Source organism: Zonotrichia albicollis, chromosome 4 (genome assembly GCF_047830755.1).
Source record: "Zonotrichia albicollis isolate bZonAlb1 chromosome 4, bZonAlb1.hap1, whole genome shotgun sequence".
Lineage (NCBI taxonomy): Eukaryota > Metazoa > Chordata > Aves > Passeriformes > Passerellidae > Zonotrichia > Zonotrichia albicollis.
Window position 1 is genome coordinate 14,737,387 of NC_133822.1, and position 24,709 is coordinate 14,762,095.

The following is a 24,709-nucleotide window of genomic DNA, read 5'->3' on the forward strand; positions in this document are numbered from 1 at the left end:
AGTTATGACACAAGAGCATTGAGACCTTGTCTTGATCAGAAGTTGAATAATTTGGTATAACAAGCATTGACACAGCAATGCTGAAAAGAACAGTTAAGTAGGACAAGCCTCTCACTGACATATTTTATGAAAATCCTTTTGCTAGGATTTTTCTCCTGAGAAGCTGAGAAGCCTCAGAAAAGAAATGTAAACAATAATTATCTGATGGCTGTGCAATGTGGTCTGGAGATGGTTTACCAACAGGCGCATCTTTGATTGGTCTCATGTGGATTGTTTTTAATTATTGACCAATCACAGCCAGCTCTGTTGAGACTGTGAGCTGTCACAGGTTTTTTACTATCATTCCTTTCTAGCCTTCTGATGTCTCCTTTCTTTAGTATAGTGTTAGTATGGCATTTTTAATATAATTTATATCATAAAATAATAAATCAGCCTTGTGAAACATGGAGTCAAGATTCTCCCTCTTCCCTCATCCTGGAGCCCCTCGCACATCACCACACAAGCCTTAGCATGAGCTGTGGGTTAACAAGCAACAGGAGACCAACACCTGAAACTGCTGGAAATCTCTGCACTGATTTGGTCGGTAGCCTGTGCTGGTGTCTGGCTGTTAAAAGCCCACAGTAACAGACTGGGGGAGATCAGCAGTGTTGAGCAGGTGTCTGCTGCAGCACAGAAGCAGAGGGTGCCTGGTGGAACTGGTACCTGTTAATGCTGAGCAGCTGCCCAGAGCATCATCCCACCTTCGGAGGGAGCCCCGAGCGCGCCCTGCAGCTGCGGGGGCTCGGGGAGCAGCAGCGCTGGCCCGGCCCGGCCCAGCCCGGTGTCCCCGGGCCGTGGCTGTCCCGGGCGGGCGGGCGGGGCCCGGGACGGGGCGGGCACGGCTCTGCCGTCCTTAAAGGCTCGGCGGGCGGTACTACCGGGCAGCATTCCCGGCTGGAGCCATGGCCACCTCCCTGCAGCTCTGCACCGGGGCCAGAATGCCCCTCGTGGGGCTGGGCACATGGAAGGTAACGGGGACAGCGGCCGCTGTCAGAAGGGCGGGCTCCGCGCTCTCTCCATCTCCCCGGGAGGGTCCGGAGCGCTCGGGGGTGACCAGGGAGCGGGGACAGCTCGGTGACAAGTCCCCGGTGCCATCCCCAACATCCCGCCCGGGGTGCTGCCGGGGATGCTCTGTCCCTCCGGGGGTCTCCGCAGGCACAGCCCCGGCTCTGCTTTCGAAGCCGCTTTCCCTGCCGTGCCCTCCGTCCCTGCTGTGCCACTCCTGCGCGGGGGAGAGGTGGCGCTTGGGTGTCCCCAGGCTGGGGGAGGCGGCGGCTCCGTCCCTCCCGTAGCCGCCAGGGATGCGCGGATCCCATCCCTCCATCCATCCATCCCTCCCTCCCTCCCTCCCTCCCTCCGCTGCTATCCCGGCCAGGCTCCCCGGGCCCCTGTCCCTGCCCCTTCCCGTGCCACTGCACTGGAGCCCTTCCCTGCTGCTCCCGTGCTGTGTAATCTGGGCGAGGTCCCCGGGAATCACCCGATGGCTTTAGAAGACCATTCATGCGTTTTGAGCAAGTTCTGACAAAGAGATTTGCACTGTTGTTACGATGGCTACAAAACCACTGATCTATACAATGCCTAGAAACAAACATTGCTGGATTTGTGTGAACAAGATTTGCCAACATTTCTTTGTGCTCAGCTCTTACACACCCTTGCAGGGTACAGAAACACACAGAATTGCACACCTCCTCTGTCCCTGAAGGAAGAAGCTGACATAAGGTTCCAATTACAGGTGGGATGTGCCCCAGGACAAGCTGGGCTAGAGCACAGTGTAACACTCCAAATGATGTGGATGACTAAGGTGTAGACCACTGGCCTCTCCACAGAACTAAAATCCTCCCAGCTGGGCCATTTGACTGTTTCTCTTCCTAGACACAGCACTGGGAAGTGAGGAGTGTTCAGCAAGGGGCACTGCAGAGCTCCCTGGCACAAAACTTGGTTTTCCCTGGTCCATTTTGGCAGTGCTGGGGGCTCTGCTCTGCTCTGCCTGGCTGTTGGCTGAGCCTGCTTGGGACTGGACTTATGGATAAAAGGCTGGAGGCTGGCTTCAAACTCTGCATTTGTGAGATGATGAATGCTTTAAGAACATGGCATGGAAAAACTCTACTTAATAGAAACATAAAATCAGCAAGATAGCTTCTGTTGCAGTGTTGGAAACAAAAAAGATTAATAAAAGGCAAAATAACAAACAGAGAAAAACTGAGCCAAGTGCAAGAGGTTCTTGCTCCTGGTAAACACCTCACAAAAGCCATTAGTTTCTTTCTTCTCTTCTTTTTCCAGTAAATTGTCCAAGCAGGACTTTTTAGCTTCTGTCCAATTAGCTATCCTTAAGTTTGAGGTGAAGTTCCCTAGGGCTATGAAGTGGCTTTTTTGCTTAATTGAAGAAAAAAACTTCTGAACTTCTTTCCTTTTTGAAGGGACAAAAGATACTTCTGTCACTCGGTCAACAAAGAGCACATTCCTATAGCAGCCTGCATCTTCAAGAACATGGCATGGAAAAACTCTACTTAAATTGTATGTTTCTCTACTTGCTAGATAACTAAGAACTGGCCTGGATGCTTTGATTTGGGATCTTCTTGACCTTCTTTTTCCAGTCTGCAGCTGGGCAGGTGAAAGCTGCAGTGACGGCTGCTATCGATGCCGGGTACCGCCACTTCGACTGTGCCTACGTGTACCAGAATGAGAGTGAGATTGGGGAAGGGATCCAGCAGAAAATCAAGGAAGGGGCTGTGAAAAGAGAAGATCTCTTTGTTGTCAGCAAGGTAAGGTGACCTAGGATGCAGGGGAAAGCTTTGCATATGCATAGAGGGAAATTCAGAGCAGTGGGGAAAGGCTGTGTGTTATAGTCTGGAGTAATTAGGAGAATAGTTCAGGCCCATACTTGGCAGAATCTTCTTTTTGTCACTGTATTTTGTAGAGCGTTATTTAAGATGTGTTCCACATTCTCCATTTTCATGGGACTGTTCAAAATACATATTAACCAGAAATAGTCCCAGAAAGTGTGCTAGCTTTCTTTCCTTCTTCAGGAAAGAGGTTTAAGCAAGGAGGTCACAGTTTGGCTTGATTTTTTTCTCTAGCTCTGGTCCACTTTTCATGAGAAGCATCTGGTGAAGGGAGCCTGCCAGAAGACTCTTGCTGACCTGAAATTGGATTACCTGGATCTCTACCTCATGCACTGGCCTCTGGGGTTCAAGGTACAATCACAGCAGGGCCCTTGGTTTTCTCTCCTGGGAGAGCTCCTCAGCAGAGCCAGGAGCACTTGCAGCACCACTGCTGCTCCAGAAAGAGCCTGTGCCTGCTGTGCCAGCCCTGCCCCAGTGCTGCCCACCCTTCCCTGCTGTGCCAGAGCTGCCCACCCTGCCCTGCTGTGCCCTGATCTCTGCCCCAGAGCTGCCTGCACAGCGTCCTCTGCCCTCCTGATAACACAGAGGCAGCCCCAGCCACAAGGTCAGGCCTCTGGCTGCAAGACTGACTCATGCTGCTTAACTTGGGGCTAAATCATCCTTTCCTGCTTTGAGGGAAGGAAGGATGTACTTTGCTGCCTGACAGAAATTCTTTCCTCTGCGTGTTGCAGAATCACATAACAAGAGAATGTTTCTGTCTTCCATTTCTCTCTTTAATCACTGAGTCCTTAATACTGTACAGATTGATCTGACCTTTGCTGTAGGAGCCTTAAAGTTGTTCCACAGACCTCGGATTTCAAAAGGTGAGACTTTCTGACATCCATGTCAGAAGTACATGAAATACATCTCATCCTTCATGTACTTCAAAGGATCTGATGTCTCAGCCTGTGTCTCGTCTTGGCTTTTTCTTTCTGCTGCAGACAGGTTAAGACCTCCATCCTATCTGTTGCTTTTGAGCTTGTCAGCTGTTTGTCACACATGCAAAGCTGTCATGGTTAGTTTTATGTGAACAAAGAGCTTGAGTAAAAGTGTCATAATACTCTGACATGGCACAATACTCTGAATCTGCGCATTGGATGTGGAGCAATGTGCAGATGTGGGGTTCTATTTCTGAGTTTGTATATTTGGGGTGCTCTGATTTGCCACCAGCTTAAGCTGAGGCTCCCCTCACAGGCCACCTGTGTGTTTACATAAAACCTTCTTCAGGAGATGTGGCTCAGCTTAAACCTGACTTAAATGTTCCTGGGACCTTAACAGATCCTTCAAAAAAAAACTACCCCAGTCCTCTCTTAAATAGTAGAGGACTACAGGAAGCTTATTTGTTCCACTGTAAATAAGTCAATTGTTTATCTGTATGTGTTTTAGTGAGTCACTATTTTGCTTGGTCTAGGAGATACACTTGACATTCCTAGTAGGATTGTCAAGTTTGATTATGATTCTGCATAATTCCTACTAGGAATAATTGCTGGCAAAATTTCCAGGAACAATGTAGACACATATTAATATTTTCTGTACTAGTGGCTAAAGCCATCATGGTCTTCAGTTGTCTTGGTATTAACTTGATATTTGACTAATAAAAAGAGTGTTTAAATCTTTTTAATTTTTTTAACTGACAGGCAGGAGAGGAGCTGTTTCCTGCAGATGACAAAGGCATGGCTATACCCAGCAACACAGATTTTCTAGATACATGGGAGGTGAGTTCAGCCAGGGTGGGAAATCGTGTTTTCTGTTGCTGGCAGCCTTTTCCATGCTTTTATTGCCTTCAGCAGCCACAAAGTTCTTCTGTATTTATTGCACCATATACAATGTAGCTTTTTAAAACATACATGTTCAATCAAGTTGATAATCTTTAGTGAATCTGCAAGCCAGACTGCTTGACCATAACAGAACTGTCCTCTCCACTGTTCTTAAATTGCTCAAATACACCCTGCTGAAATAAATTAGGTTGTGTTCATACCCACAGCCTGCACTACAGCCCTCTGGTGCTGGCTCAAGAACACATCATTGATCATCCTTATTTCCCATGTGAAAATAGATGAGAGAGAATTTCTGCCATCTCAAGAAAGGAGCCCTTGGGTTTGGGTGAGACGGAAGATGTGGCACAAATACACCAGAGGTCACTCTCCCCCAAGAGACAATCTTGGCAGCTCCAAACAGTTGTCTTTTCTTGCCCATGAAGGGAAATGAAGCCACACAAGGAATAATTCCTTCAGGGCCTTGTATATAATCACATACAAGGCTATAATAATATCCCTAATAATTCCTTCAGGGCCTGTTTTGTACACTGCATGCTGACTGTGCTCCCCTTTCTGCCAGGCCATGGAGGAGCTGGTGGATGCTGGCCTGGTAAAAGCCATTGGAGTCTCCAACTTCAACCATGAGCAGATTGAAAGAATCTTGAACAAGCCAGGACTGAAGCACAAGCCTGCAAATGTCCAGGTGAGCTGCAGAGTGACTGCAGGTTTTGTGGGATTATAAAGATCCAATTTCAGCTTGTAATTTGCATGAGGAGATGCAAAGAGGAAGAACAAAGCAGACACAGCACAATTGTGCCCTGAGATTATTTCTGAGTACTCATAAAGATGTTGTAGATCTGTGTTCTGATAGGGAATGAACTTGTGGTAGACAAATTACAAGAACTTCTTTAAGTACTTGTTCTGTTATTAGTAATGGCATCAATCTGTTATTAATAGAAGATAATTGTTCACACAACATGTGGTTTTTGTCATGTAAGAATCCGCAATTCCGTCACCCAGTCGGAAAGGGAGGTCAGTTTTAACTTCTATACAGAAGCAGCATTTACTGACACACTAGTGGCTTCCTGGTATCTACTCTGATTTATGTAAAATAAAAAAATAAAGTGTTTTTAAACACACACACACGCACAGAGACACACACACACATATATAAATCACCTAGTCTTTGTCTGCATACAGCAGCCACTGCCTCTTTGTATGTAGGAGCTGCAGAAGTTTATCCCTTCAAAGGGGCTTGGACAGACTCAGACAACTCTTACAGAACTTTTTGCATATAATTCCCTCAGTCTCCAGGGCCTGCCAGTCCTTCCTCTGCATGTAGTTACAAAAAAAGAGCATACCAAAAGGAAAAAAACCTTATTTTTCCTACCTATGGCACATGACAAAGGGGCACCAATTCCTGAGAAAGGGAGCTTTGATGTCTAGAACAGATGGGTGGGAGAACAGAGCAGATGCAGCATGTCCTTCTCATCCCACTCCACATTATTGCTGAATATACAGGGCATTGGGGTCTTCAATATTTGCTAAGCTACTGCTTAGAAATCTGAGAAGGACCTCAGAACATGCCAAAGAACCCAGAGGTGACCCTTATGAAATGCAGAACAAAGACCAAGACATACAAAAAATGTCCCTGTAGAACACTAGAGCTGATAACACTTTGCAAAGAGTGGCCCATGAGGACAAAGAGCAGCCTTTAAGGGGATTGTTATCATTAGGGGATAATCCCTGCAGTGAGGTACAGCTGGATTCCATCAATGTCTATTCTTCTGCTGGCAGATCGAGTGCAATCCATACCTTACCCAGGAGAAGCTGGTGAACTACTGCCAGTCCAAAGGGATTGCTGTGACAGCCTACAGCCCCCTGGGCTCTCCTGACAGACCATGGTAAGGCTGCTTGGCAATTTGTGAGGGAGCTGGCATGGATAATTCTTGCAGCACTGGGACAGTGAGTGTACTATTAGCCACTGTTCTCAAAACAGACTTTGGGTGTTATCTCTCCACTGTGTAGGGCTAAGCCAGAGGATCCTTCCCTTCTGGATGACCCCAAGATCAAAGAGATTGCAGCCAAGCACAACAAATCCACAGCCCAGGTACATGCATGCCAGATATTCATATCCTGCCCTCCTTCAGAGCTTGGTCTGATATTCTTCCCATCAATTTATCTGACTTTCTTATGGCATTTCTCCTCCTGCAGCCAGTGAAGTCACAGCAAATGTATTCACTAATCATCTTCTGTTTATTCTTTCTGAAAGAAACAGTCAAGTTTCTCCAAAAGAATAAAATGGGGCTGTAATAATTTTCTGTCAAAATGTGGATTGAGTAATCCACATTTAGCAAGGGAGAGACTTTGAACGACGCAGACTGTGGGTACCCCTTCCTGGAACACAGAACAGATAATGACAATGTAGAGGACAGGCTGGCTCTTTGTTTCCTGCCACCTGTGTGAGAGGCAGCAGTGCAGGCTCTGCTTTCTGTGTGCCCTGCAATGCACACTCTCAGGTGTGCTCTGTCATCATGAAACATTTTCTTGACCTATCTTCAAGTGCTGGAATGTTTCAGTCTTCATCTCAAGTCCTCTTGCAGAGGATGAAATGTTGATAGAAGTCTGGGAGGGCAGGAAGGTTTGACTGGCCCAAACCTGGATGGGAAAGGAGCCCTTTCATGTGAGGCTCCACCACTTCCCTCTCTGCTCCTCAGGCAGAGCAACCAGGGCTGCAGGGACAGGAATGATTGGAAACAGGGATTACAGCTGTTGGAACAGGCTCTGTTTCCTCCAGAGCAAGAGGAACGATTCAGTTGTCTCTTTTTGCAGGTTCTCCTTCGCTTCCAGATCCAGAGGAATGTGATTGTGATTCCCAAATCCGTCACCCCACAGCGCATTGTGGAGAACTTCCAGGTGAGGGATCAGGAGTGAGCAGGGGCTGCCCCTCAGGGATGGCTTGGCTTCTCCCTGCACAGCAAGGGAAAAGATCCTTTATCATTCTTCCCTGCTCAGGCAAGACCACCAGGCTTTTTGTCTGTTTACACACTCTCCTAAGGACTAAACTAAAGTTACAGTTGGAGAGCAGGAATAAACCAAGTTTTTAGTATGCTGATAATTCTAGCAGTCACTTTATGTGGTGTCTTGTATTCTGCAGACTGGAGATGAATTGCCACATGGCTTCTCACTGGCACTTGAGTGCAGCACACACCACAAAAGGCTCATGTAGAGCAAGCAGTGTTAAGAAAACAGCTGTCATGTTCACAACCCATGCTGCTCTATTGTTAATTCAATGGTCTTTGACTGCAGCTGGTCACTGGGATTTCAAAAAGCCTAGACAGATTAAGTGAAATATGGCAATCTTGTAGATGTGCCTTTGGAACAGGACAGAAAGATGCATCTCTCACAAGTGGCAGATGCAAGAGCCTGCCAAGTGCCCTGCAACAGCTGGCATGTGTAATTGCAACTTTAGATGACTTTCTGTATTCCCTCTGCCAGTGCATTCTTGGTGACACAGAGATGCCTTTTTCATGAAGCAGTCATGTCTTCTAACCAGCTACCCTGTCTTGCAGACTTGTTCTTTAATTTTGTGGATTTTGCTTACAGCCTCTGGTTTGCTCAAAGAGGTGATTCCCAGCTGTTTTTCTTTTCAGGTGTTTGACTTCAAACTGACCAAAGAGGAGATGGCAACTATTTTCAGCTTTAACAGAAACTGGAGAGTCTATACAATGAGCATGTAAGTGGTAGCATTCAGTATTCTTCTCCAAACCCATAAGTTAAGAATACTATATCCACAGAGGTTTTACATGCCAAGAGCCTGAATGATGAAGTAATTGGGATGTTCCAAGTGCACAAAAAAGACATAATACAGAGGAAAACAAATCTGGAATGAACCCAGCCTTCAGTTTCAGAGTTCAGATCCCACCTTAGTGGCCTTCTTTAAGCAAAACTAGAAAGGAAAATTATGACTAAAATGAAGTCTTCTATTCCCTGCAGGGGCAAAACTCACAAGGACTACCCATTCAATGCAGAATACTGAAGATGCTCAAATCCTGCCCTCCTTCAGAGTTTGGTCTGATGTCCTTCCTATCAATTTATCTGACTTTCTAATTGCATTTCTCCTCCTGCAGCCAGTGAAGTCACAGCATAAGTATTCAGTGATCATCTTTTGTTTATTCTTTCTGAAAGAAACAGTAAATTGCTCTAAAAGAATAAAATGGGGGCTGTAATAATTTTCTGTCAAAATGTGGATCGGGTAATCCACATTTAGCGAGGGAGAGACTTTGAACTACACATTCACATTTTTAATTTCTCTTGCTTCAACACAGCAGGCTGAGGAGGATACTTGGCAGTTACGGGATAAAAATCTGAGCAATGTGAACTAAAGGCCAGGAGCTTTATTACTCCAGAAGTAACTGAGAAAGGAGATTTTCCTACTTAGGAAAAATATTCCCTTAGGAAAAAAAAAAAAAAAACCCACAACCAACCAAAAAACAACTTCATAAGCAGAAAACAGACAGGTGTGTGGTTGGCAGTTTTCTCAGCCAGGTTTCCTCCCGAATGTGAGGATTTTCCCTGGGACAGGGACATTGCCCTTGCCCTGCGGGCAGCAGAGGGCGGCCATTCCTCAGCCACCCGCGCTGTCCCCTCCCCGCAGTGCAGGGACTGATGTCCCAGTGTCACACAGCACGGGGAGCTCGGCCCCCAGAGGGCCAGCATCCCCTTCTAGCCCTGTCAGCCTCGGGCCAAACTCTCCCGGTTGAATCCAATACCCCTCTAGCTCCATCCACCTCTCCTTCAGCCCTGCCACTGCCCGTGGTGACAGCCCCAGGTGACATCAGGCGCTATTTGCTTTTGGGGCTGTGGCACCTTTCCATCCCAGCGCCTGGGCAGGTGGCCAAACACAATCGTGAAGTTGCACACTGGGTTTCAAGGCAAAAGATCAAAAACTTTGCTGAGGAAAATGAGCACCTTGTAGACTTCTTTCCAAAATTTCCACTTTCAATTCATCAGAATGTAATCCAAGAATGTTTGCTTTGCAGCTTCCTAAAGGAAGCAACCCATAAAACCTTCTGTAATCCCCAGGCTGAGGTGAGACTTAGCTCTGATGAGATCAAATACATATGTTTATTGAACAATAAAGGTACAATGTTACAATGATGCACAAGACTTTTAAGAGAATGCCTTCTCCAGCACAGGTTACCCAGTGCCCATAGAGCCCTCACTGGTGTCTTTGTTCAAGCATAACTCATCCACCAGCTGCAGACCCCTTGGAATTAAGTCCTTTCAGCATGGATCTCCTTAAATAAGTGCACCTGTGTCTCCAGAAGTATTCCTGAGTCACAGAACTGGGAGCTTAAATTCTGGCATGGGACAGGGTGTTTGTTTCAATGGTTCTCACATAGGTCACCACTGCCATCCCTTGATGCCATCTGCAATTTATGTTCTTTACACTCCACCCTGCACTTTATTGAAAGATGTGTCAAGAATTGTTTCACCTTTATTCAAACCCCATCTTTAACATAATCATCATCTGACTGCATATTCACTCCATCCCTTGCTCCTGCAGGCCAGTGTAGTTAACACCTCACCAATGCAAACATAAGACAAAAAACATATCCCAAACCCAGCCCTTCTCCCACAGACAAAATTATCAGGATCAACACTGCAACAGTCAACATCTCTTCCAAGCCCTTCTAAAATGCTTTCCAAGCTGAACTCCCAGCACTATCCTTGCTTGTGGCACTGATCTGCCCATCTCCTGGCATGCACCATCCAGAACAAGGCGTGCGAGTTACTCCTCGGTGTCCCAACAGCTTATCAAGGGACACCAGCAGTAACTGTGCTCAGACCTTGCAGCTTTCAGGCAACAGCATCAGTGATCACCACTTTTTCAGGGTCTCTTTCCCCTTGCCTGTAAACTCAACCCAGCAGTCCAAGAAATTGCAGGGGAGTCTCCCCTGTGGGATCAGCAGAATCAGATGATTTCTCCCCACAGCCCTTCATTGGTGGGTCAAAAACCTCTATCCCATTTCCTTCCGTTTCTGAGCATGGACACAGCCACTGCAGGGACAGTTCAATAACTGTTCAATATTTCTGCAATTTCATTCTGAGCAAAGGACTGTCGGAGAGCACTCAGATTCTGGGAGCAGCACTCCCACCTCCACAGGCCTACCTAACCTAGCAACTCAGGCTGCGTGAAGAGGCTTTGTTTTCATTTGCCACCAGCTTTCAGAAAGCATCTGTTTCTCTCTTCCAAGTCACTTTCCCACCCAGCACTGGTCTGCCCAGGTGCCTCCTCTCTTCAGGCAATTGCACACTGTGTGTACTCCCCCCTGGACATGCACTGGCTGCTCCACTTCCAGGACTGTGCATTCCCAGGATCATTGCTCCTTCCAGAGTTCTTCTCACTGTTCCACTTCTGGGCTGTGGCTCAGGGAAACTGAGGAGAGAAGAAAGAACACAGAAGAGCAAATGAGTAAATGCCTTTGTGCCCAGGGTGATGCTGGGTGCCTGATGCTTCCTTTGACCACTCAGTTCTGTTTATTGTGTCCTAGAGCTCCTGGGTGGGCGTTCTGCTGTCCCCAGGGCTGCCCAGCAGGGGTGGCCCAGCCCACAGGTGCTGCCCTCCGTCTCAGTGGCCAGGGGGACTTTGGGGACACACAGGTGCTTCCCATGTGCCAGAACTCAGTCATCCCAGGTGCAGCACCAGTTTCAGAGCCAGCCAGAATCAGTCCTGACCAGTCTAGGGCAGTTCATGGTTCCCCCTGTCCAGGCTTCCCCTGCTGCACTATACCTGCCCTTCCCACACAATAATCACCACAGAGGGGTGGCAAGATCACTTCCTCATCTTTGGCTGTGCCCAGAGCTTGTTATTTCAGCAGGTGCAATTAAAGCACAAAAGCATGAGGACAAAAAGCTTGATCAGCTCTGAGAATATGGGAGAGCCACCAAGATATGCTCCTGGGCTGATGTGAGCTCAGAGTGAAAAAGAGCCTGAGATCTTCTACAGCCAGGGCTGGCCAAGCCCCTGAGATCTGCCTCCTGGCATCCAGAGGTGGAACTGGAACCCCCACTGAGCAAGATAAATCTCCCCTCCAAGCAAAGCAGAAATTCCTGCTGTGCTTCCCAGTGATTCAAGCGTGAAACCTGCATGCCCTCACCTCCAAATCCTGGTTTGAGCTATGCCTGTGTCTGTACAGACCCCTGCAGCTCTTCCCCTTAGCTGTAGGTATGATCACACCTTGCAACACTGTCACCTCCCTACTTTGCCTTCATGTGTTCTCAGTGGGTCTCTCTGGTGAACACTGTCCATAAGGACATACCCGCTTCTCTTATTTTGGGCCCTGTTCTCAGATTCCAAACACTGCTGCTCACCAAAGTCACAACTTGTGGTGAAATTACAGTTGCTAAATGCAAAGTCAGCAACACAAACTGAAAACTCATGAGATCACTCTTCCTGTTCCAGTGCACGTGGATCAAGGGAAAAAAAAAAGAAAGCAAGACCCTTCTCCCCTTTGCAGTTCCTCAATGTCAGTGCTCTCTGTAAAGACATGGCCATGTGATCAAGGACACAGGGCACAAGACTTAGCAGGCTGGCTGTCACAGGGTGACACATGCAGTACTTCTTCTCCCAAGGTCCCCACCAGACCTTGGGGAGAGGCAAACAGTGGAAAGCTGATTGGCCTTACAGCTCTGAGGGGAAAGGCTCCAGCTTGCAAGAGCTAAACAAAGTACACAACAGCAAAAACAAAATACAGAACTTCTGCCTGCAGCCTCTTGTGACAGGATGGAGGCATCTCTCTGACTTGAAACCACAAGGGAAAATTCAACCCAAGCACCAAGTTGTGTAAAGGTTTTGTGCTCCAAGTGAAAGCACATCGTATCCTGACAGGGGTGCCTGATGGTGCTGAGATGAAGCAGGAGGAACATTAAAAGGAAAACCAATTATCTTGCTGTCCTTAGCTAAATGGAGCAAAAAATATGAAGCTGCAGATAGCAGGGAGAGGCACCCAGAGCAAACGCTCGTACCTGAAGAAACTCTTCACATGTGAATAAGCAGCAAAGCCTCCCAGGCAAGTCTGGGTTTTTCCATTGCACTGTGACGTCTTCAGCAGAACAGCAAATGCTTGTCTGCAAAAGCATCAAAGCCAGTTTGTGATGGGACACTGTTGGCCACTACTGCCTGTGATTACAATCGTGCATTTTATTCTGCAATGTCCTCAGCACCTCCCTAAAGGCAGAGGGACAGCACGATCATTATGTCACTCATTAAAAAGTCACTGTTCCTCTTCTGAGACTTTCAAAAAAACCTCTTCCAAAATTCAAAATAAAGCAGGGGGTTTTCTTAGATTCACTCTACCCTAAATTACTCCTAACCCACAGCTCGCAGTGGAAGCTGCATTTGTCCCACTTGGCTGGCAGGAACAACTTCTCCTGGCTCTCTGAAACCAGCAAGGTTTCCCCTGGCTCTCAGAAACCACCGAGGTTTCTCCTGGATCTCTGAAATCAGCAAGGTTTCCCCTTACTCTCAGAAACCAGCGAGGATTCTCCTGGCTCTCAGAAACCACCGAGCTTTCTCCTGGCTCTCAGAAACCACCGAGCTTTCTCCTGGCTCTCAGAAACCAGCGAGGGTTCTGCTGTTGTGTCGTTGCAGCAGCACACAGAGCCACAAGACTCCGGCAAGGGGGTCCAGCCCGGGCCACCACGGGGCTCAGCGCCCTCAGCTCTTGGGGCTCAGCGGGGACAGCCGTGTCCCACGTCCCCTGTGCCACCCCCGCCCCGGGGCTGAAGCGCTGTAGGAGGGTCCGTGTGCGGTGAACGCGATGTCCCAGCCCGGAGCCGCACTCGCGGCCTGCTCCGCTCCCCGGCCGCGGCCCCGGGCTCGGCGCCGCCCCGAGAGCCCCGCGCCGCGCCGGGCGGGGCGGGCCCGGCCCGGCCCCGCTCGCTATTAAAGGCGGGGGGTTCGGCTGCAGCTGTGGTTGTGTTGCTGTTGTTGCGGCCATGGCAAACTACGTGCAGCTCAACACCGGGGCCAAGATGCCCATCCTCGGGCTGGGCACGTGGAAGGTACCGGGGGCGCTGCCGTGGGCGATGGGGAGTGGGGGAGGAAGGAGCGAGCACGGCTCGGGCCCTGCGAGCGCTGCCGGCGCCGCCGACACCCGGCCAGGCCGCCGCCGGGATTTGGCTTTATTGTAGCTGGGGATTGCTGTGGATGTGGTGGCTTTCTCAGCTTTATCGTGCCGTGAGAGAGGTTCTTTAATACTGTGTTGATGAGAGATTTTTTTTGCCATCGCTTTTGCAGTCGCAGCCAGGGAAGGTGACAGCCGCGGTGACGGCTGCCATCGATGCCGGGTACCGCCACCTGGACTGTGCCTATGTGTACCAGAACGAGAACGAAGTTGGGGAGGGGATCCAGCAGAAAATCAAGGAAGGCGTTGTGAAACGAGAGGACCTCTTTGTCGTCAGTAAGGTAGGGGTCTGGTGCTATAGGATATACCGGGGGATACCTTTTTATTTTAAAGTAACTCCCCACTTCTTTACTTACCTACTCGGTTGTGCAGTGTGGAACAATTCAGAGCATCACTTAAGCCATTCCTGAGATTCCTGTTTTACCTCATACTGTATCGAGGATTATGCAGGGTCCATACCACTAATTTGGGTGATGCTTTCAGCTTCAGTCTCAATAAGTGAAACGACACCACTTCTGCTGTCTGCCAGGACACCGTGCAGTCCTGTGTGCTGCCACAGCACACACTGCCCAGTATCACAGGCCAGGGCTGCTCACAGAACAGCCCCACTGGAAAAGCTGTAGGATGACCTGGTTTCACATCACTTTTGCGAGGGAACAGGCACCCTGCTGAACAGTACAGAAGAGTCCCAAGAGCTTTAACCCAAGAGGTCACAATGTGCCTTGGCTTTTTGTCCCCAGCTGTGGTGCACGTTTCATGAGAAGCATCTGGTGAAGGGAGCCTGCCAGAAGACTCTTACTGCCCTCAAACTGGATTACCTGGATCTGTACCTCATCCACTGGCCCCTTGGTTTGAAGGTACAGTAGCAGCAGTGTCCTTGGCTTTTTCTGTGAGTGGCAATTATGAGGAGCTCTATGGCTTTATAGCCCAGTGATTGCCTCAGTTGCACAGATCATTCTATGTGTATTGTGTAACAGCACTGATCTGATGCTCAGTTTTACTGTGCCCATGTGAGCCAGGCTGTTCATTTTTGCCTCTGAGATCCCTGCTGCATGTTTCATTTCTGTCTTTAATCACTGAGTCCTTAAATACAATCCAGCTTGAACTGACCTTTGCTATAGGAGCTTTAACATTCTACAGGCTCTAAAAAGAGTTAAACTTTTTAACTTTAAAATGAGTTAAACTTTTTAGCTCCTAACTCTTCCACAGTCTGCATGCAAAGAAATTGATGTCTCAGACTGAATATGTCCAAGCTTAGGCTTTCAGTGAGAACTTGATCAAAATTTTCTCTCTACCTCTTGCTACCGAGATGAACTGTTCTTTGTAACACCTGTATTTTTAAAATTAGTTTCACATGGGCAGAACTATCCAAGTGAAAGTGTGTGGTGGTGTAAATAATGAATGAGTAGAAAATAACTGGTTTTGAATGAAGTTGATACCTGGCAGATAGTCCTAACAGGGACACAGGGTGTTCTAACCTTCCCTGTGCCAGCAACTTAAACAATGAGACCCCCATGAAAATCTGGTCCACAATAAGGTGAACATATTCCAAGCCCTAAGTGGGTCCTTATTATGCATTTCACTAAAACACTTCATTATGAGCAGGTAACAGCTCTGTATTTTTGTAAGCTGGCTATGATGCTACTTTCTGTGTTACAAGTGGAGACTTAAGTTTCACCTTATGGATTTTGATGAGCCAGGGGACACAGTGTCCATCAGAAGTATCTGTCCTTACTGGCTTGACTGTAGGCAAAAAAACCCCACCACAGTAGCATGAGAACACAAAAGAAAAGACTGAAGACTATAGATAGTGAGTATTAAAGTCTAACACATATGTAGATAATTAGTATAATAAGTGTTTATAGGATCATTGTCATCAGCTGGTGTTAACCCAACCTCCCAATATTGTGTGTTTCAAGCAATTTCTCTCTCACTGACAGGCAGGAGAGGACCTGTTCCCCGTAGATGACAAAGGCATTGGTATCTCCAGCAACACAGATATTCTAGACACATGGGAGGTAAGTTCAGCCACAGCAGGAGAAAGGTTGGACTGATGAAGGTAATGAGAGCATCAGAGACTGCTGAGAGCAGAAGGAAATCTCATGTACTTGGAATTACTTGGGAAGACTCCCTCATGAAATTACAAATTGTCATGTATCAATTCATCATTTTCCATTTCTGACTTGTGGATTTCCATAACCTCAAAGAATGAGCCCTTAGAGTATGGGAGGCATGGAACATCTACACCACTGTTCTGGGGTTTTTTCCCTCAAACTTGAGCTCTGAAAATCTAAACACTTCATTTAGGTGTCTTATGAAGGAAACAAGGCATGCCAGGAAGCATTTGCTGTTCAGGCCCTGCCTTTGTGTATTAAATGCTGATTTTGTGCTACTTTTCTGCCAGGCCATGGAGGAGCTGGTGGATGCTGGCCTGGTAAAAGCCATTGGAATCTCCAACTTCAACCATGAGCAGATTGAAAGAATCTTGAACAAGCCAGGACTGAAGTACAAACCTGCAAATAATCAGGTGAGCTGCAAAGTGGCAGAGGCAAGTGCTTGGTGGTGTTCTTTTATGTGTGGTCATTTGTTGTGGGTATTTTTAAGAAAATTACAAAGATCTTGCTTTGAAATAAGCTTATAAAAAGAGACTGGAATAGACATATTCTACTTCATAGACTACATATTCTTCAATCTCACCTTCCAGGTGATGCCAAGGTGCTGGTTTTATGAACTCTCTGCCATTGCTTGGAAATCTGGCAATGAGCAGCTCCAGAATCCCTCCTTGTAGGAGGAAAGGAGGGGGAGCTCAGATGAGCTTGAAATACTTCCTTGCAGTAGAGCAAGACTTGGTGTATATATATAGAGAGAATTGGATGGCCTTTTCATGACACTTCTATGGAGAAGGCAGTTCCTGTTGCAGATGATTGAGGGAATTGATCAGGAACAAGCTTTATGGATTCAAGAGTTAATGAGGGTTAGGAGGAGATGGAGTTGCAGGATGGGCAATAGAATAGAAATTGTATAGACAGCACTTGAATGAAAATTCAGGTGGCAGGAGACCTTGGGAGATGATCTGCTCAGAGGAACATCAACCCTGAGATCAGACCAGGTTGTCCAGGGCTTTATCCATCTTGAAAAGCTGTGAGGATGGAGACTGCACAGCCTCCCCAGGCAGTGTGCTCTGCTCCCTGCCCCCCTCGGGTGTACGACAGGGAAGGGGAGTTCTACATCCAGTCTCAACCTCTCCTGTTTTCAGCTTCAACTGGTGCCTTCCTCCAAGCACCACTAAAGAGCTTGGCTTGTCTTTGAATAACCCCTTTTAGGTGCTGAAAAGCTGCTCCTAGGAGGCCTGAAGCCTTCCCCTGCCCAGGTACAACAAGCCCAGCTTTCTCAGCCTTTCCCAGTCTGGCAGGTTCCCCATGCTGGACTTTCTCTGCTGAATTGATGGCAGTCTGTCAGTATTTCTGCTACTGAGGGGAGCTGGGAAGGGGAAAACTGGACACAGGATTAGAAGGTGGTCTGGCAAGGATGAGTAGAGGCAAATGATCACTTCTCACAGTTTGCTGGCTGTGTCCCTGCTGCCAGGGCTCACTGCTGGCTCCTGTCCTGCCCCCAGTCCTTTCTAGCATGGCTGCTTTACAGGCAGTCAGGTTCCAGCCTGTGCTATAGCCAGGGGCTTTTCCTTCTCAGGTGCATGGCTCTGTGTGCAGCCTTGTTGAATTCCTTCAGGGTTTTGTTTGCCTGTTGTTTCTGCCTGAATGGGTTCTGCTGCAGTGGCAGTCCTGCCCTTGAGTGATTGTTCCCCAGTTTGACATCATCTACAAGATTGACATGATTATAGACTGGCAGAGGTTGCTGATGCGGACAAGTCCCAGGACAGGCCCCAGTGGAGCCTGCCTAGAGTGGACCTTGACTCTTATGGCATTTGAAGGACTCTAATCAATTACTGATTATTAAAACTGGGTCATTTATTGTGGTGACTTGAGCATTATCTGCCCCAAAGCACTTTCAGAAAACTTATTGTAAGTTTTATGGTAACCTTTCAACATCTGCCACACCTCATTGCCATGATTACTATATGACAATTACGTTATTATAATTTATATAATATCATTAATATCATTATTACTATACCAATTACCTTCTCTGGCATAGGGGTCACTGATCTTGGACCTCTCACACTTGGAAACACCCTCAGGCTCTAAATGATTATTGATTATAATCAAGTTTATCACAAAGCATTGGGTCTTTGGTTCCTGTCCTTTATAAACTATGGCTTCTGAAGAAATGCTTGCAAGCCTGAAAGCTTGCTGTTGCTAACACTTACCAGTTGGGCTAATAGTGAGAGTGCTTCCTGAAAACACTTTCTCTGTGCAGATATTTCCCATGTAATCCACTGTCTTTCTTGTCATTCCCATTCTTTATTTGACTGCAGCCAGGTTGTGTTGGTTTCAATGGTAGTGGGAAATTAATTTGGCAAGGTAGTAATTACATAACATTTTTCAACTTGAGTGCCATTGGAGAGGTGAGGATGACTGTGCCTTGCTTTTGTTGCATAAATTGTACTTATTGGATAGTTGAGAAAACTAGATGCTCTATTACTCTTAAATAGTTGTCTTTCTGCAACTGCTGAAGCAAAATAAATATGTATAATATGTCCTAAAACTGGAGCTCTCTGTTCTGTTTAATATTCCAGCATGTCTCAGAGGGGAAAGAGGCATGCAGGCCTCTGATAACAGCAGGCAGCTAGAACCACAAATAAAGAGCTCCAGGCTGTAAACTGATTCCATGTTTTGCACTGCCTTGCTCCACCTGCCAGCAGCACAAGTTTCCAGGGACTGCCCTCAGAGTGCAGCTGCAGGAGGCTCAAATGGCAGCATAGTCCAAAGGGTTCTTGCTGTTGCCTGCTGGAGGAAAAGTAGTGCTCCCTGGTGTGCAGCTGGCCTGCAAGTCCCTCTGTGCAAAGTATCAGATATTCACGCTCATTCCCTGCCTCCTGACACGTGAGCAGTTCCTGTTCCACACTCCCTATCTGTGCATGTGCCTGCCAGAGCACACACCCACTGGGAAGGAGTCTGTATTCCATTATGCAGCTATTCTTGTGGAAGTTCATGCTAAGTGCACGTGTGTTTGTAAAAGGTCTGTGATGGGCACTGGGCTGAAGGTCTAAAACTGTAGCAGCCAACCATTGTCAACATTTTCAGATTAGAGGTGTTTAGTGTGAGTATTGACACAAAGCAAATAAAGACTAATGGAACAATGCTGGCCTTGAAGTTAATATGGTAGCTGTAAAAAAATTATAATGGCATGTTTAATTAGGGGTGAAAAAAGAACTTTGGTCTGCAATCCTATTGCTGTGGTTTTACAGCTCTCCTGGGTGTGCATTTTACTGTCCCATTAAAGCAATTGTGTAGCTGGTCACCCATATGCTGGAGATTATCCAAATCAGCAAAGCTTTAAGGAGTTTTGTCACAGTCCTTGGACCCTTCACTGCAAGGAGAGCTCCTATAAATACTAGTAAGGGGGTGGGGCATAGAGAAAATAAAGACTGTATAATATTGCTTGGAGACTATTGAGTTAGCACAAAAATCAGCCTTTGATTAAACTAATCCCTGGAATATGTTAAAGCAGTTAAGTCACTGTCAGTCTCTGTATTTTTATGTTGGCAGGTGGAGTGTCATCCATACCTTACCCAGGAGAAGCTGATCAAGTACTGCCAGTCCAAAGGGATTGCTGTGACAGCCTACAGCCCCCTGGGCTCTCCTGACAGACCATGGTAAGGCTGCTTTGCCAGGGGTATTCTGGAAGAACTGAGACTACATGCTAATGTACAGCATTAATTTTTCATCTAGATACAGATCTTTACTGGGTTGGACCTATAGAGGTTTTTTGCCCCTGATCTTTTTTCCTCTGTGCAGGGCTAAGCCCGAGGACCCTTCCCTGCTGGATGACCCCAAGATCAAAGAGATTGCAGCCAAGCACAACAAAACCCCAGCACAGGTGGGTGGGTGCCACAGTACCCCTTCCTGTAGCACAAGCTAGTGACAGTGTAGAGGACAGGCTGGCTCTTTGTCACCTGTGGTGTTAGGTAGCAGTGCAGGTTTGTGGCCTTCCATGCATGCTTGCAAGGGTGTTCTGGTCATCACAAGAAACATTTTCTTGATCCATCTTGGGATGCTGCTGTGTCTGTTTGTCTTGCCATCTCAAGTGTTGTGGCAAAGAAGGGAACATTGAATAGCCTAGTCAAAGTCTGGGAGAGAAGGAAAGGAATTGAGTGTCACGAAGTGGCAGGGGAGAGGAGAAAGGAAGCCTTGTGGGGTTACACCACTCCTCTAAATTGTGCTGCAGGAAGTGCTGTTTAGAATTCAGATAAAATTTGAAAAGCAACTTCACAGAGAGAGCTAGTTTTGCTGAATTGTATCATTTAGAGTAAGTAACTGTGAATGACTTGCTGTTTAGCAGAGCTAAACAGGCTGTGTTGCATGGAGCAGGAGCCATCCCCTCTCTGATGCAGTGCTGTGCCTCTTGCAGGTTCTCATCCGCTTCCACATCCAGAGGAATGTGATTGTGATTCCCAAATCTGTCACCCCACAGCGCATTGTGGAAAACTTCCAGGTGAGGGATCAGGAGTGAGCTGCTGCATGGCATGTCCAGGGATGGCTGGGCTTCTCCTGCACAGCCAGTAGGGAGCCTTTCTCACCCTTCCCAGGTGCTCTTCTGGGCTTTTCCTCCGTGTCTTTACCTGTCTCCTGAGGGCTGAATTTAAGATTACAGTGGGAGAGCAAGAGTGACCAAAGCTTTTGAAAATGCTATCCTGATAGTCTGAGCAGTCACATTGTGATTCTTCCTGTTTTGTGTCATGTGAATGAGTCATTTGACAGCTTTTTTGGGGCCTGAGTCTAGTAGCACAGCCCAAAAGACTTCTGTAAAGCAAGCACTTTTAAAGAAATAGTCCTGGTGTCCATAAAGTCTGGATGCAGTGGTCCTGGACTGGACCCAGTATTAGGATTTTGCTTCCAAACACTCAGTGGCTTTAGGTGGAATATGGAGGTCTTGCAGCTACTACTTTGGCTTAACACAGAAAGATGCATTTTTCAAAAATGGGAGATGGATGCATTCTGCTACACAGTGCTTCCCAAACTTCTTCAAGCAACTGGCATTTGTAACTGCAACTTGAGATACTCTTATTCCTGCCTTTTCCTGCTCATCTCCCTCTCCCACTCCAGCTAGAGGAGACTCACAAATCCAGGCAGTCTTGTATTTTTCCTTTTCCTTGTGAAGCAGTCGCTTCCAACCAGCACCTACACTGTGGACTTGTTCTTTAATTTTGGGATTATTTTTTTTCCTAATTTTTTTTCCTGCTTACAAGCACTGATTTGAAAGAGGTTATTTCTGACTTTTTCTCCTGATAGGTGTTTGACTTTGAATTGACTAAAGACGAGATGGCAACTATTCTCAGCTTTAATAGAAACTGGAGAGCCTGTGAAATGTTTGTGTAAGTGGCACTTCCTTTTCTTTAAACTATTAAGTTATCACATAATTCAGTAAATGAAGCTACAGATGGTAGCTGAAATTGACTGAAATTCAGGATATGCAAACTCCATTTTCAAAGGGGTCATCTTCTAAATAATTTTCCAGAGTAAGATTTTTTTTTTCAATGTTCATTTTGTGAACCAAAACATGATGAGTATTGAGCAAACTTCATTTTCAGTTCAGTTGCCAAGGAACTGTTTGTAGCTGGATTTGCAGCAGGAGGCCTCTTATTTGTAATTTTCTTGTTCATATTGGAGGCGTAAGCATGATGCAGACTTTAAATCTTCATTAGCTTTGCTTGTGGTGTTTTGTCTGAAGTACATTACAAAATCTGTGTTCTTCAGGAGTTGTTGGCAAGGTAGATGAACATTCCAAATGTGACATGAGGATTTGCTACTTGAAAGTGTAGATCCAGATATAAAATCTTTTTGGAAGGCTGCAAAAAAGGTCTTCCTGTCAGTAAATAGCAAGACTTTGACTTAGTTGTCTACAAAGCATCTCTAGGTCCCATCACCCAAACAACAGAAGGCACTCAGAATCTTTTCATTTGGAAATGCAGCATGTCACCAAGGAAAAGAGAAGCAGGCTCTGCTTTTATTCAGTTAATCTCTTCCCTTGGTGGTTCTTTGAAGTGGTTACAGATGCATACAATGCCTTTGGGATGTGAGATAATCTTTGCTTTTTGATTTCCTCCAGGTGCAAAACTCACAAGGGTTACCCTTTCAATGCAGAATACTGAAGATGGTTCCCTGCCTTTCTCCAAGCTTCCCAGATATGCTTCTGCTGTTGCCTTTGAGTTGTCTGTGTAGCTTTTTCACTGCATCAGACACCCCTCCACACCCCCATTTTTTCCTTTCTTTTCCCCCCACAAAGATGCAGTATATGTACTCTGTGACTTTGTGCTGTTTTCTTTTTTGGAAGAAGGAAATGCTGAAATGGCTCTGAAGAGCACAATGTGTGGACTGGTAGATTTTCTTTGCCAAACAGCAAGTCTGGAATTGGTAAGATGAAAGCATTGAGCAAGTTTGAGTAAGCAGTCACTTTTATTTTGGAATACTGTGATTTGGAGCTAGTGACTGCTGTTGTCTGGAAGGACCAGGATATTGGCAGATATTGCATAATGAGGTTTGCTCTTTTTTTTTTTTCCTTGTTACTTTTGGTGTTGGTTTTGTTTCTTTTTAACACTCCATACCTTTTTATTTTCCCTTTAATTGGAAGTATAAGTTGATTTCTAAGTGATTTCTACCTGGGTAGCTCTTTGAAAAGTGCATAGATCCTGGTTTCTTGGTGATATAAAAGCTGTTTTGCTTATAATAAAATACAATTTCATTACTGTGTGTAATGAGATGGTTATTTCAGTCATGCTCTAATGGTAGTAATGCTGGAGCAGCTGTATAATATCAGCTGTCTCTAGAGATTACACAAAAGCAAGAAAATTACCATCCCCCACAAAATCATCTGTTGATGTTGACTTCTTGCATGTGCCCTGGGAGCTGCCTGCTGTTCTCATGGTTGAACTTGTGGCCAGTGAGTCTGTTTGTGCCTCTCTTTAAATAGAGCTGGTTTGGTTCTGACAAGCAATGCAGTCATGTTTAATTCAGCTTTTATCTTACTGAGGTGATAGTGTACTTTTGCTAGTACAAAACTCATTCCACTGAAGACTTGAAACCTACAGAGCATTGCTTTAATAAGCAGTAGAAAACTTGCCCTGTCCAGCAGGGAGCACATGATGCAGGAAGGAATTCTGTGATTGTACAAGATACAAATATAGTAAAATATAGTAAAAATGGGCTTCCAAGAAAACCCTGTGTAAAGCTTTGTTAGGGAGCACAGAAAACAGGCTGATACTGAACTTGTGTTTTGTGAGCTGTGTTTGTCCCTTTGTGGTTTTCACAATGCTTGCACATAATGATTTTTAAAGCTGTTGCCACCTGAGAGCTGCTCAAGACTGTTCACAAAATGCATTTGGGCACTGGTAAAAGCAGTGGCTGCTGTTGGGGGGCTTTCTTGCATTTTCCTGTGAGTTTTTCAGATGTCTGAGTAGATGTGGGATGTGAGTGCTCCCTCTGAGGTTCTCTCTGAACAGATGGAAGGAGGGAGAGACCAGGGCTCTTAATGCATAATCAATCTTAATGGTAAATGTAGGATTGGAATTCCATAATTGTATAGCAAATCTTAAAGTGAACTTGGCCAGGTTAAAATGTAACATGAAAGCAATTTGATATCAAAGTATTTGGAAATTGGTGGTTTGTTTTCTTGTTCTGAGCAAAACAAGTCTAAGGAGTCATACTGATTGAAAATTATTTAAAAATCTGCTTTCTCATTGTAATAGTATTTATTAGAAAGAAAAATTTTAAAAGTATTTTTAAAAATCTTTCCAGTTATGCTAAGACCATAATTAGCATGCAACATGTTTTTGGTCACAATAATTTACAGTAGGTTGAACAGACAAGATTGAGTTAACTTAAAATATGAGGAGGAAAGAATCAGTGTCTGACTTGAAGCAATATGCTTCTCTAATGCTGATTCTTCTAATATAAATTGATTATAAATCACTTTAAATTCTGGACTTAAAAGCACATACAGAAAGCTCTAGCTCTGCAAGTGTTTTTGGGACTCTCTAATGTGATAAACCCAAGTCCTGAGGCATCTAAAAAGCCAGAAGATGTGATGTTCTTTGCTTAGTCTGAGCTGTGACAGAAAACTGTTTGGGGCAATGTTGACTTGCTTGCAAATAACATTTTTGTGATGAGTGTGTTCTGGCAAGAAGTTACATTGAGGGTCAGGGTTTCCAAAATAGTACATCAGGTTCTGTGAGCTTCCTCTGTTTTCATTTCACTGCAGCTTTATGGAAGTTTGAAATGAAATTTTCCGTTCTGGAAGTAGGAATTTTACTGGAGGCAGACTGCTCCTCAGCAGAAGGGAGAGCACTGGGGTGGAGTGGCATTGTAACAGGCTCTCTCTGTGTTTCACTGGGTGACTTAGAGGGAAGGAATTTGGCAAGGGTCGTTCTGGGACACGGTGCAGCACTTAGCCGGCAGAGGGCTTGGATCTGGAAGTGTCAGAGTGGGAATAGAGGGAAAGCAGAGGAGCACCTGAGTGCAGGGGTGATGATGCACAAGCTTGAACAGAAAGCAGGCTGTTAGAAAGCTTGGGAAGGGAGTGACAGGAAACCCTGTCACCCTCAATGGTTTTGAATTTGGATTAATGGTTTTGGATTGCTTCTTTAAGCATATAATTAAGGCTGGGATGGAGGAAGAGGCAGTCTGCCTTTAGTCTAGGTTGATCTAGGAATTGTTACAGCAAA

At 46.0% G+C, this 24,709-nt stretch overlaps 2 protein-coding genes across 3 annotated transcripts; both read left to right on the top strand.

Moving 5' to 3' along the window:
• The first annotated feature begins 855 nt into the window (after window positions 1-855).
• LOC102067243 (aldo-keto reductase family 1 member B10) lies at window positions 856-9,191 on the top strand. 2 transcript variants are annotated; one of them, XM_074538872.1, is made up of 10 exons: window positions 856-1,007; window positions 2,634-2,801; window positions 3,117-3,233; window positions 4,559-4,636; window positions 5,259-5,381; window positions 6,476-6,582; window positions 6,707-6,788; window positions 7,511-7,594; window positions 8,332-8,414; window positions 8,675-9,191. In XM_074538872.1, exons 1-10 carry the CDS (start codon window positions 942-944, stop codon window positions 8,715-8,717), a joined length of 951 nt encoding a protein of 316 aa, XP_074394973.1. In that variant the 5' UTR covers window positions 856-941; the 3' UTR covers window positions 8,718-9,191. The 2 variants fall into 2 exon arrangements, with proteins under 2 accessions (XP_074394973.1, XP_026646612.1); XM_026790811.2 differs by lacking the exons at window positions 856-1,007; window positions 2,634-2,801 and adding an exon at window positions 3,685-3,745 and having other exon boundaries at window positions 3,187-3,233.
• Window positions 9,192-13,590: 4,399 nt separating this feature from the next.
• On the top strand, window positions 13,591-22,739 carry LOC113458543 (aldo-keto reductase family 1 member B1). Its single transcript, XM_074538870.1, has 10 exons — window positions 13,591-13,747; window positions 13,983-14,150; window positions 14,610-14,726; window positions 15,810-15,887; window positions 16,274-16,396; window positions 19,539-19,645; window positions 19,788-19,869; window positions 20,401-20,484; window positions 21,282-21,364; window positions 22,099-22,739. The coding sequence occupies exons 1-10, from the start codon at window positions 13,682-13,684 to the stop codon at window positions 22,139-22,141; spliced, it is 951 nt and encodes a 316-aa protein (XP_074394971.1). The 5' UTR covers window positions 13,591-13,681; the 3' UTR covers window positions 22,142-22,739.
• Window positions 22,740-24,709: the final 1,970 nt, after the last annotated feature.

Excerpts from the sequence above, each read along its gene's own strand:
- LOC113458543 (XM_074538870.1), top strand. The coding sequence starts at position 13,682 with ATGGCAAACTACGTGCAGCTCAACACCGGGGCCAAGATGCCCATCCTC. Across the intron at positions 19,870-20,400 it reads ACAACAAAACCCCAGCACAG|GTTCTCATCCGCTTCCACAT; the intron begins GTGGGTGGGTGC and ends TGCCTCTTGCAG. Across the intron at positions 21,365-22,098 it reads AGAGCCTGTGAAATGTTTGT|GTGCAAAACTCACAAGGGTT; the intron begins GTAAGTGGCACT and ends GATTTCCTCCAG.
- LOC102067243 (XM_074538872.1), top strand. The coding sequence starts at position 942 with ATGGCCACCTCCCTGCAGCTCTGCACCGGGGCCAGAATGCCCCTCGTG. Across the intron at positions 4,637-5,258 it reads ATTTTCTAGATACATGGGAG|GCCATGGAGGAGCTGGTGGA; the intron begins GTGAGTTCAGCC and ends CCTTTCTGCCAG. Across the intron at positions 6,789-7,510 it reads ACAACAAATCCACAGCCCAG|GTTCTCCTTCGCTTCCAGAT; the intron begins GTACATGCATGC and ends CTCTTTTTGCAG.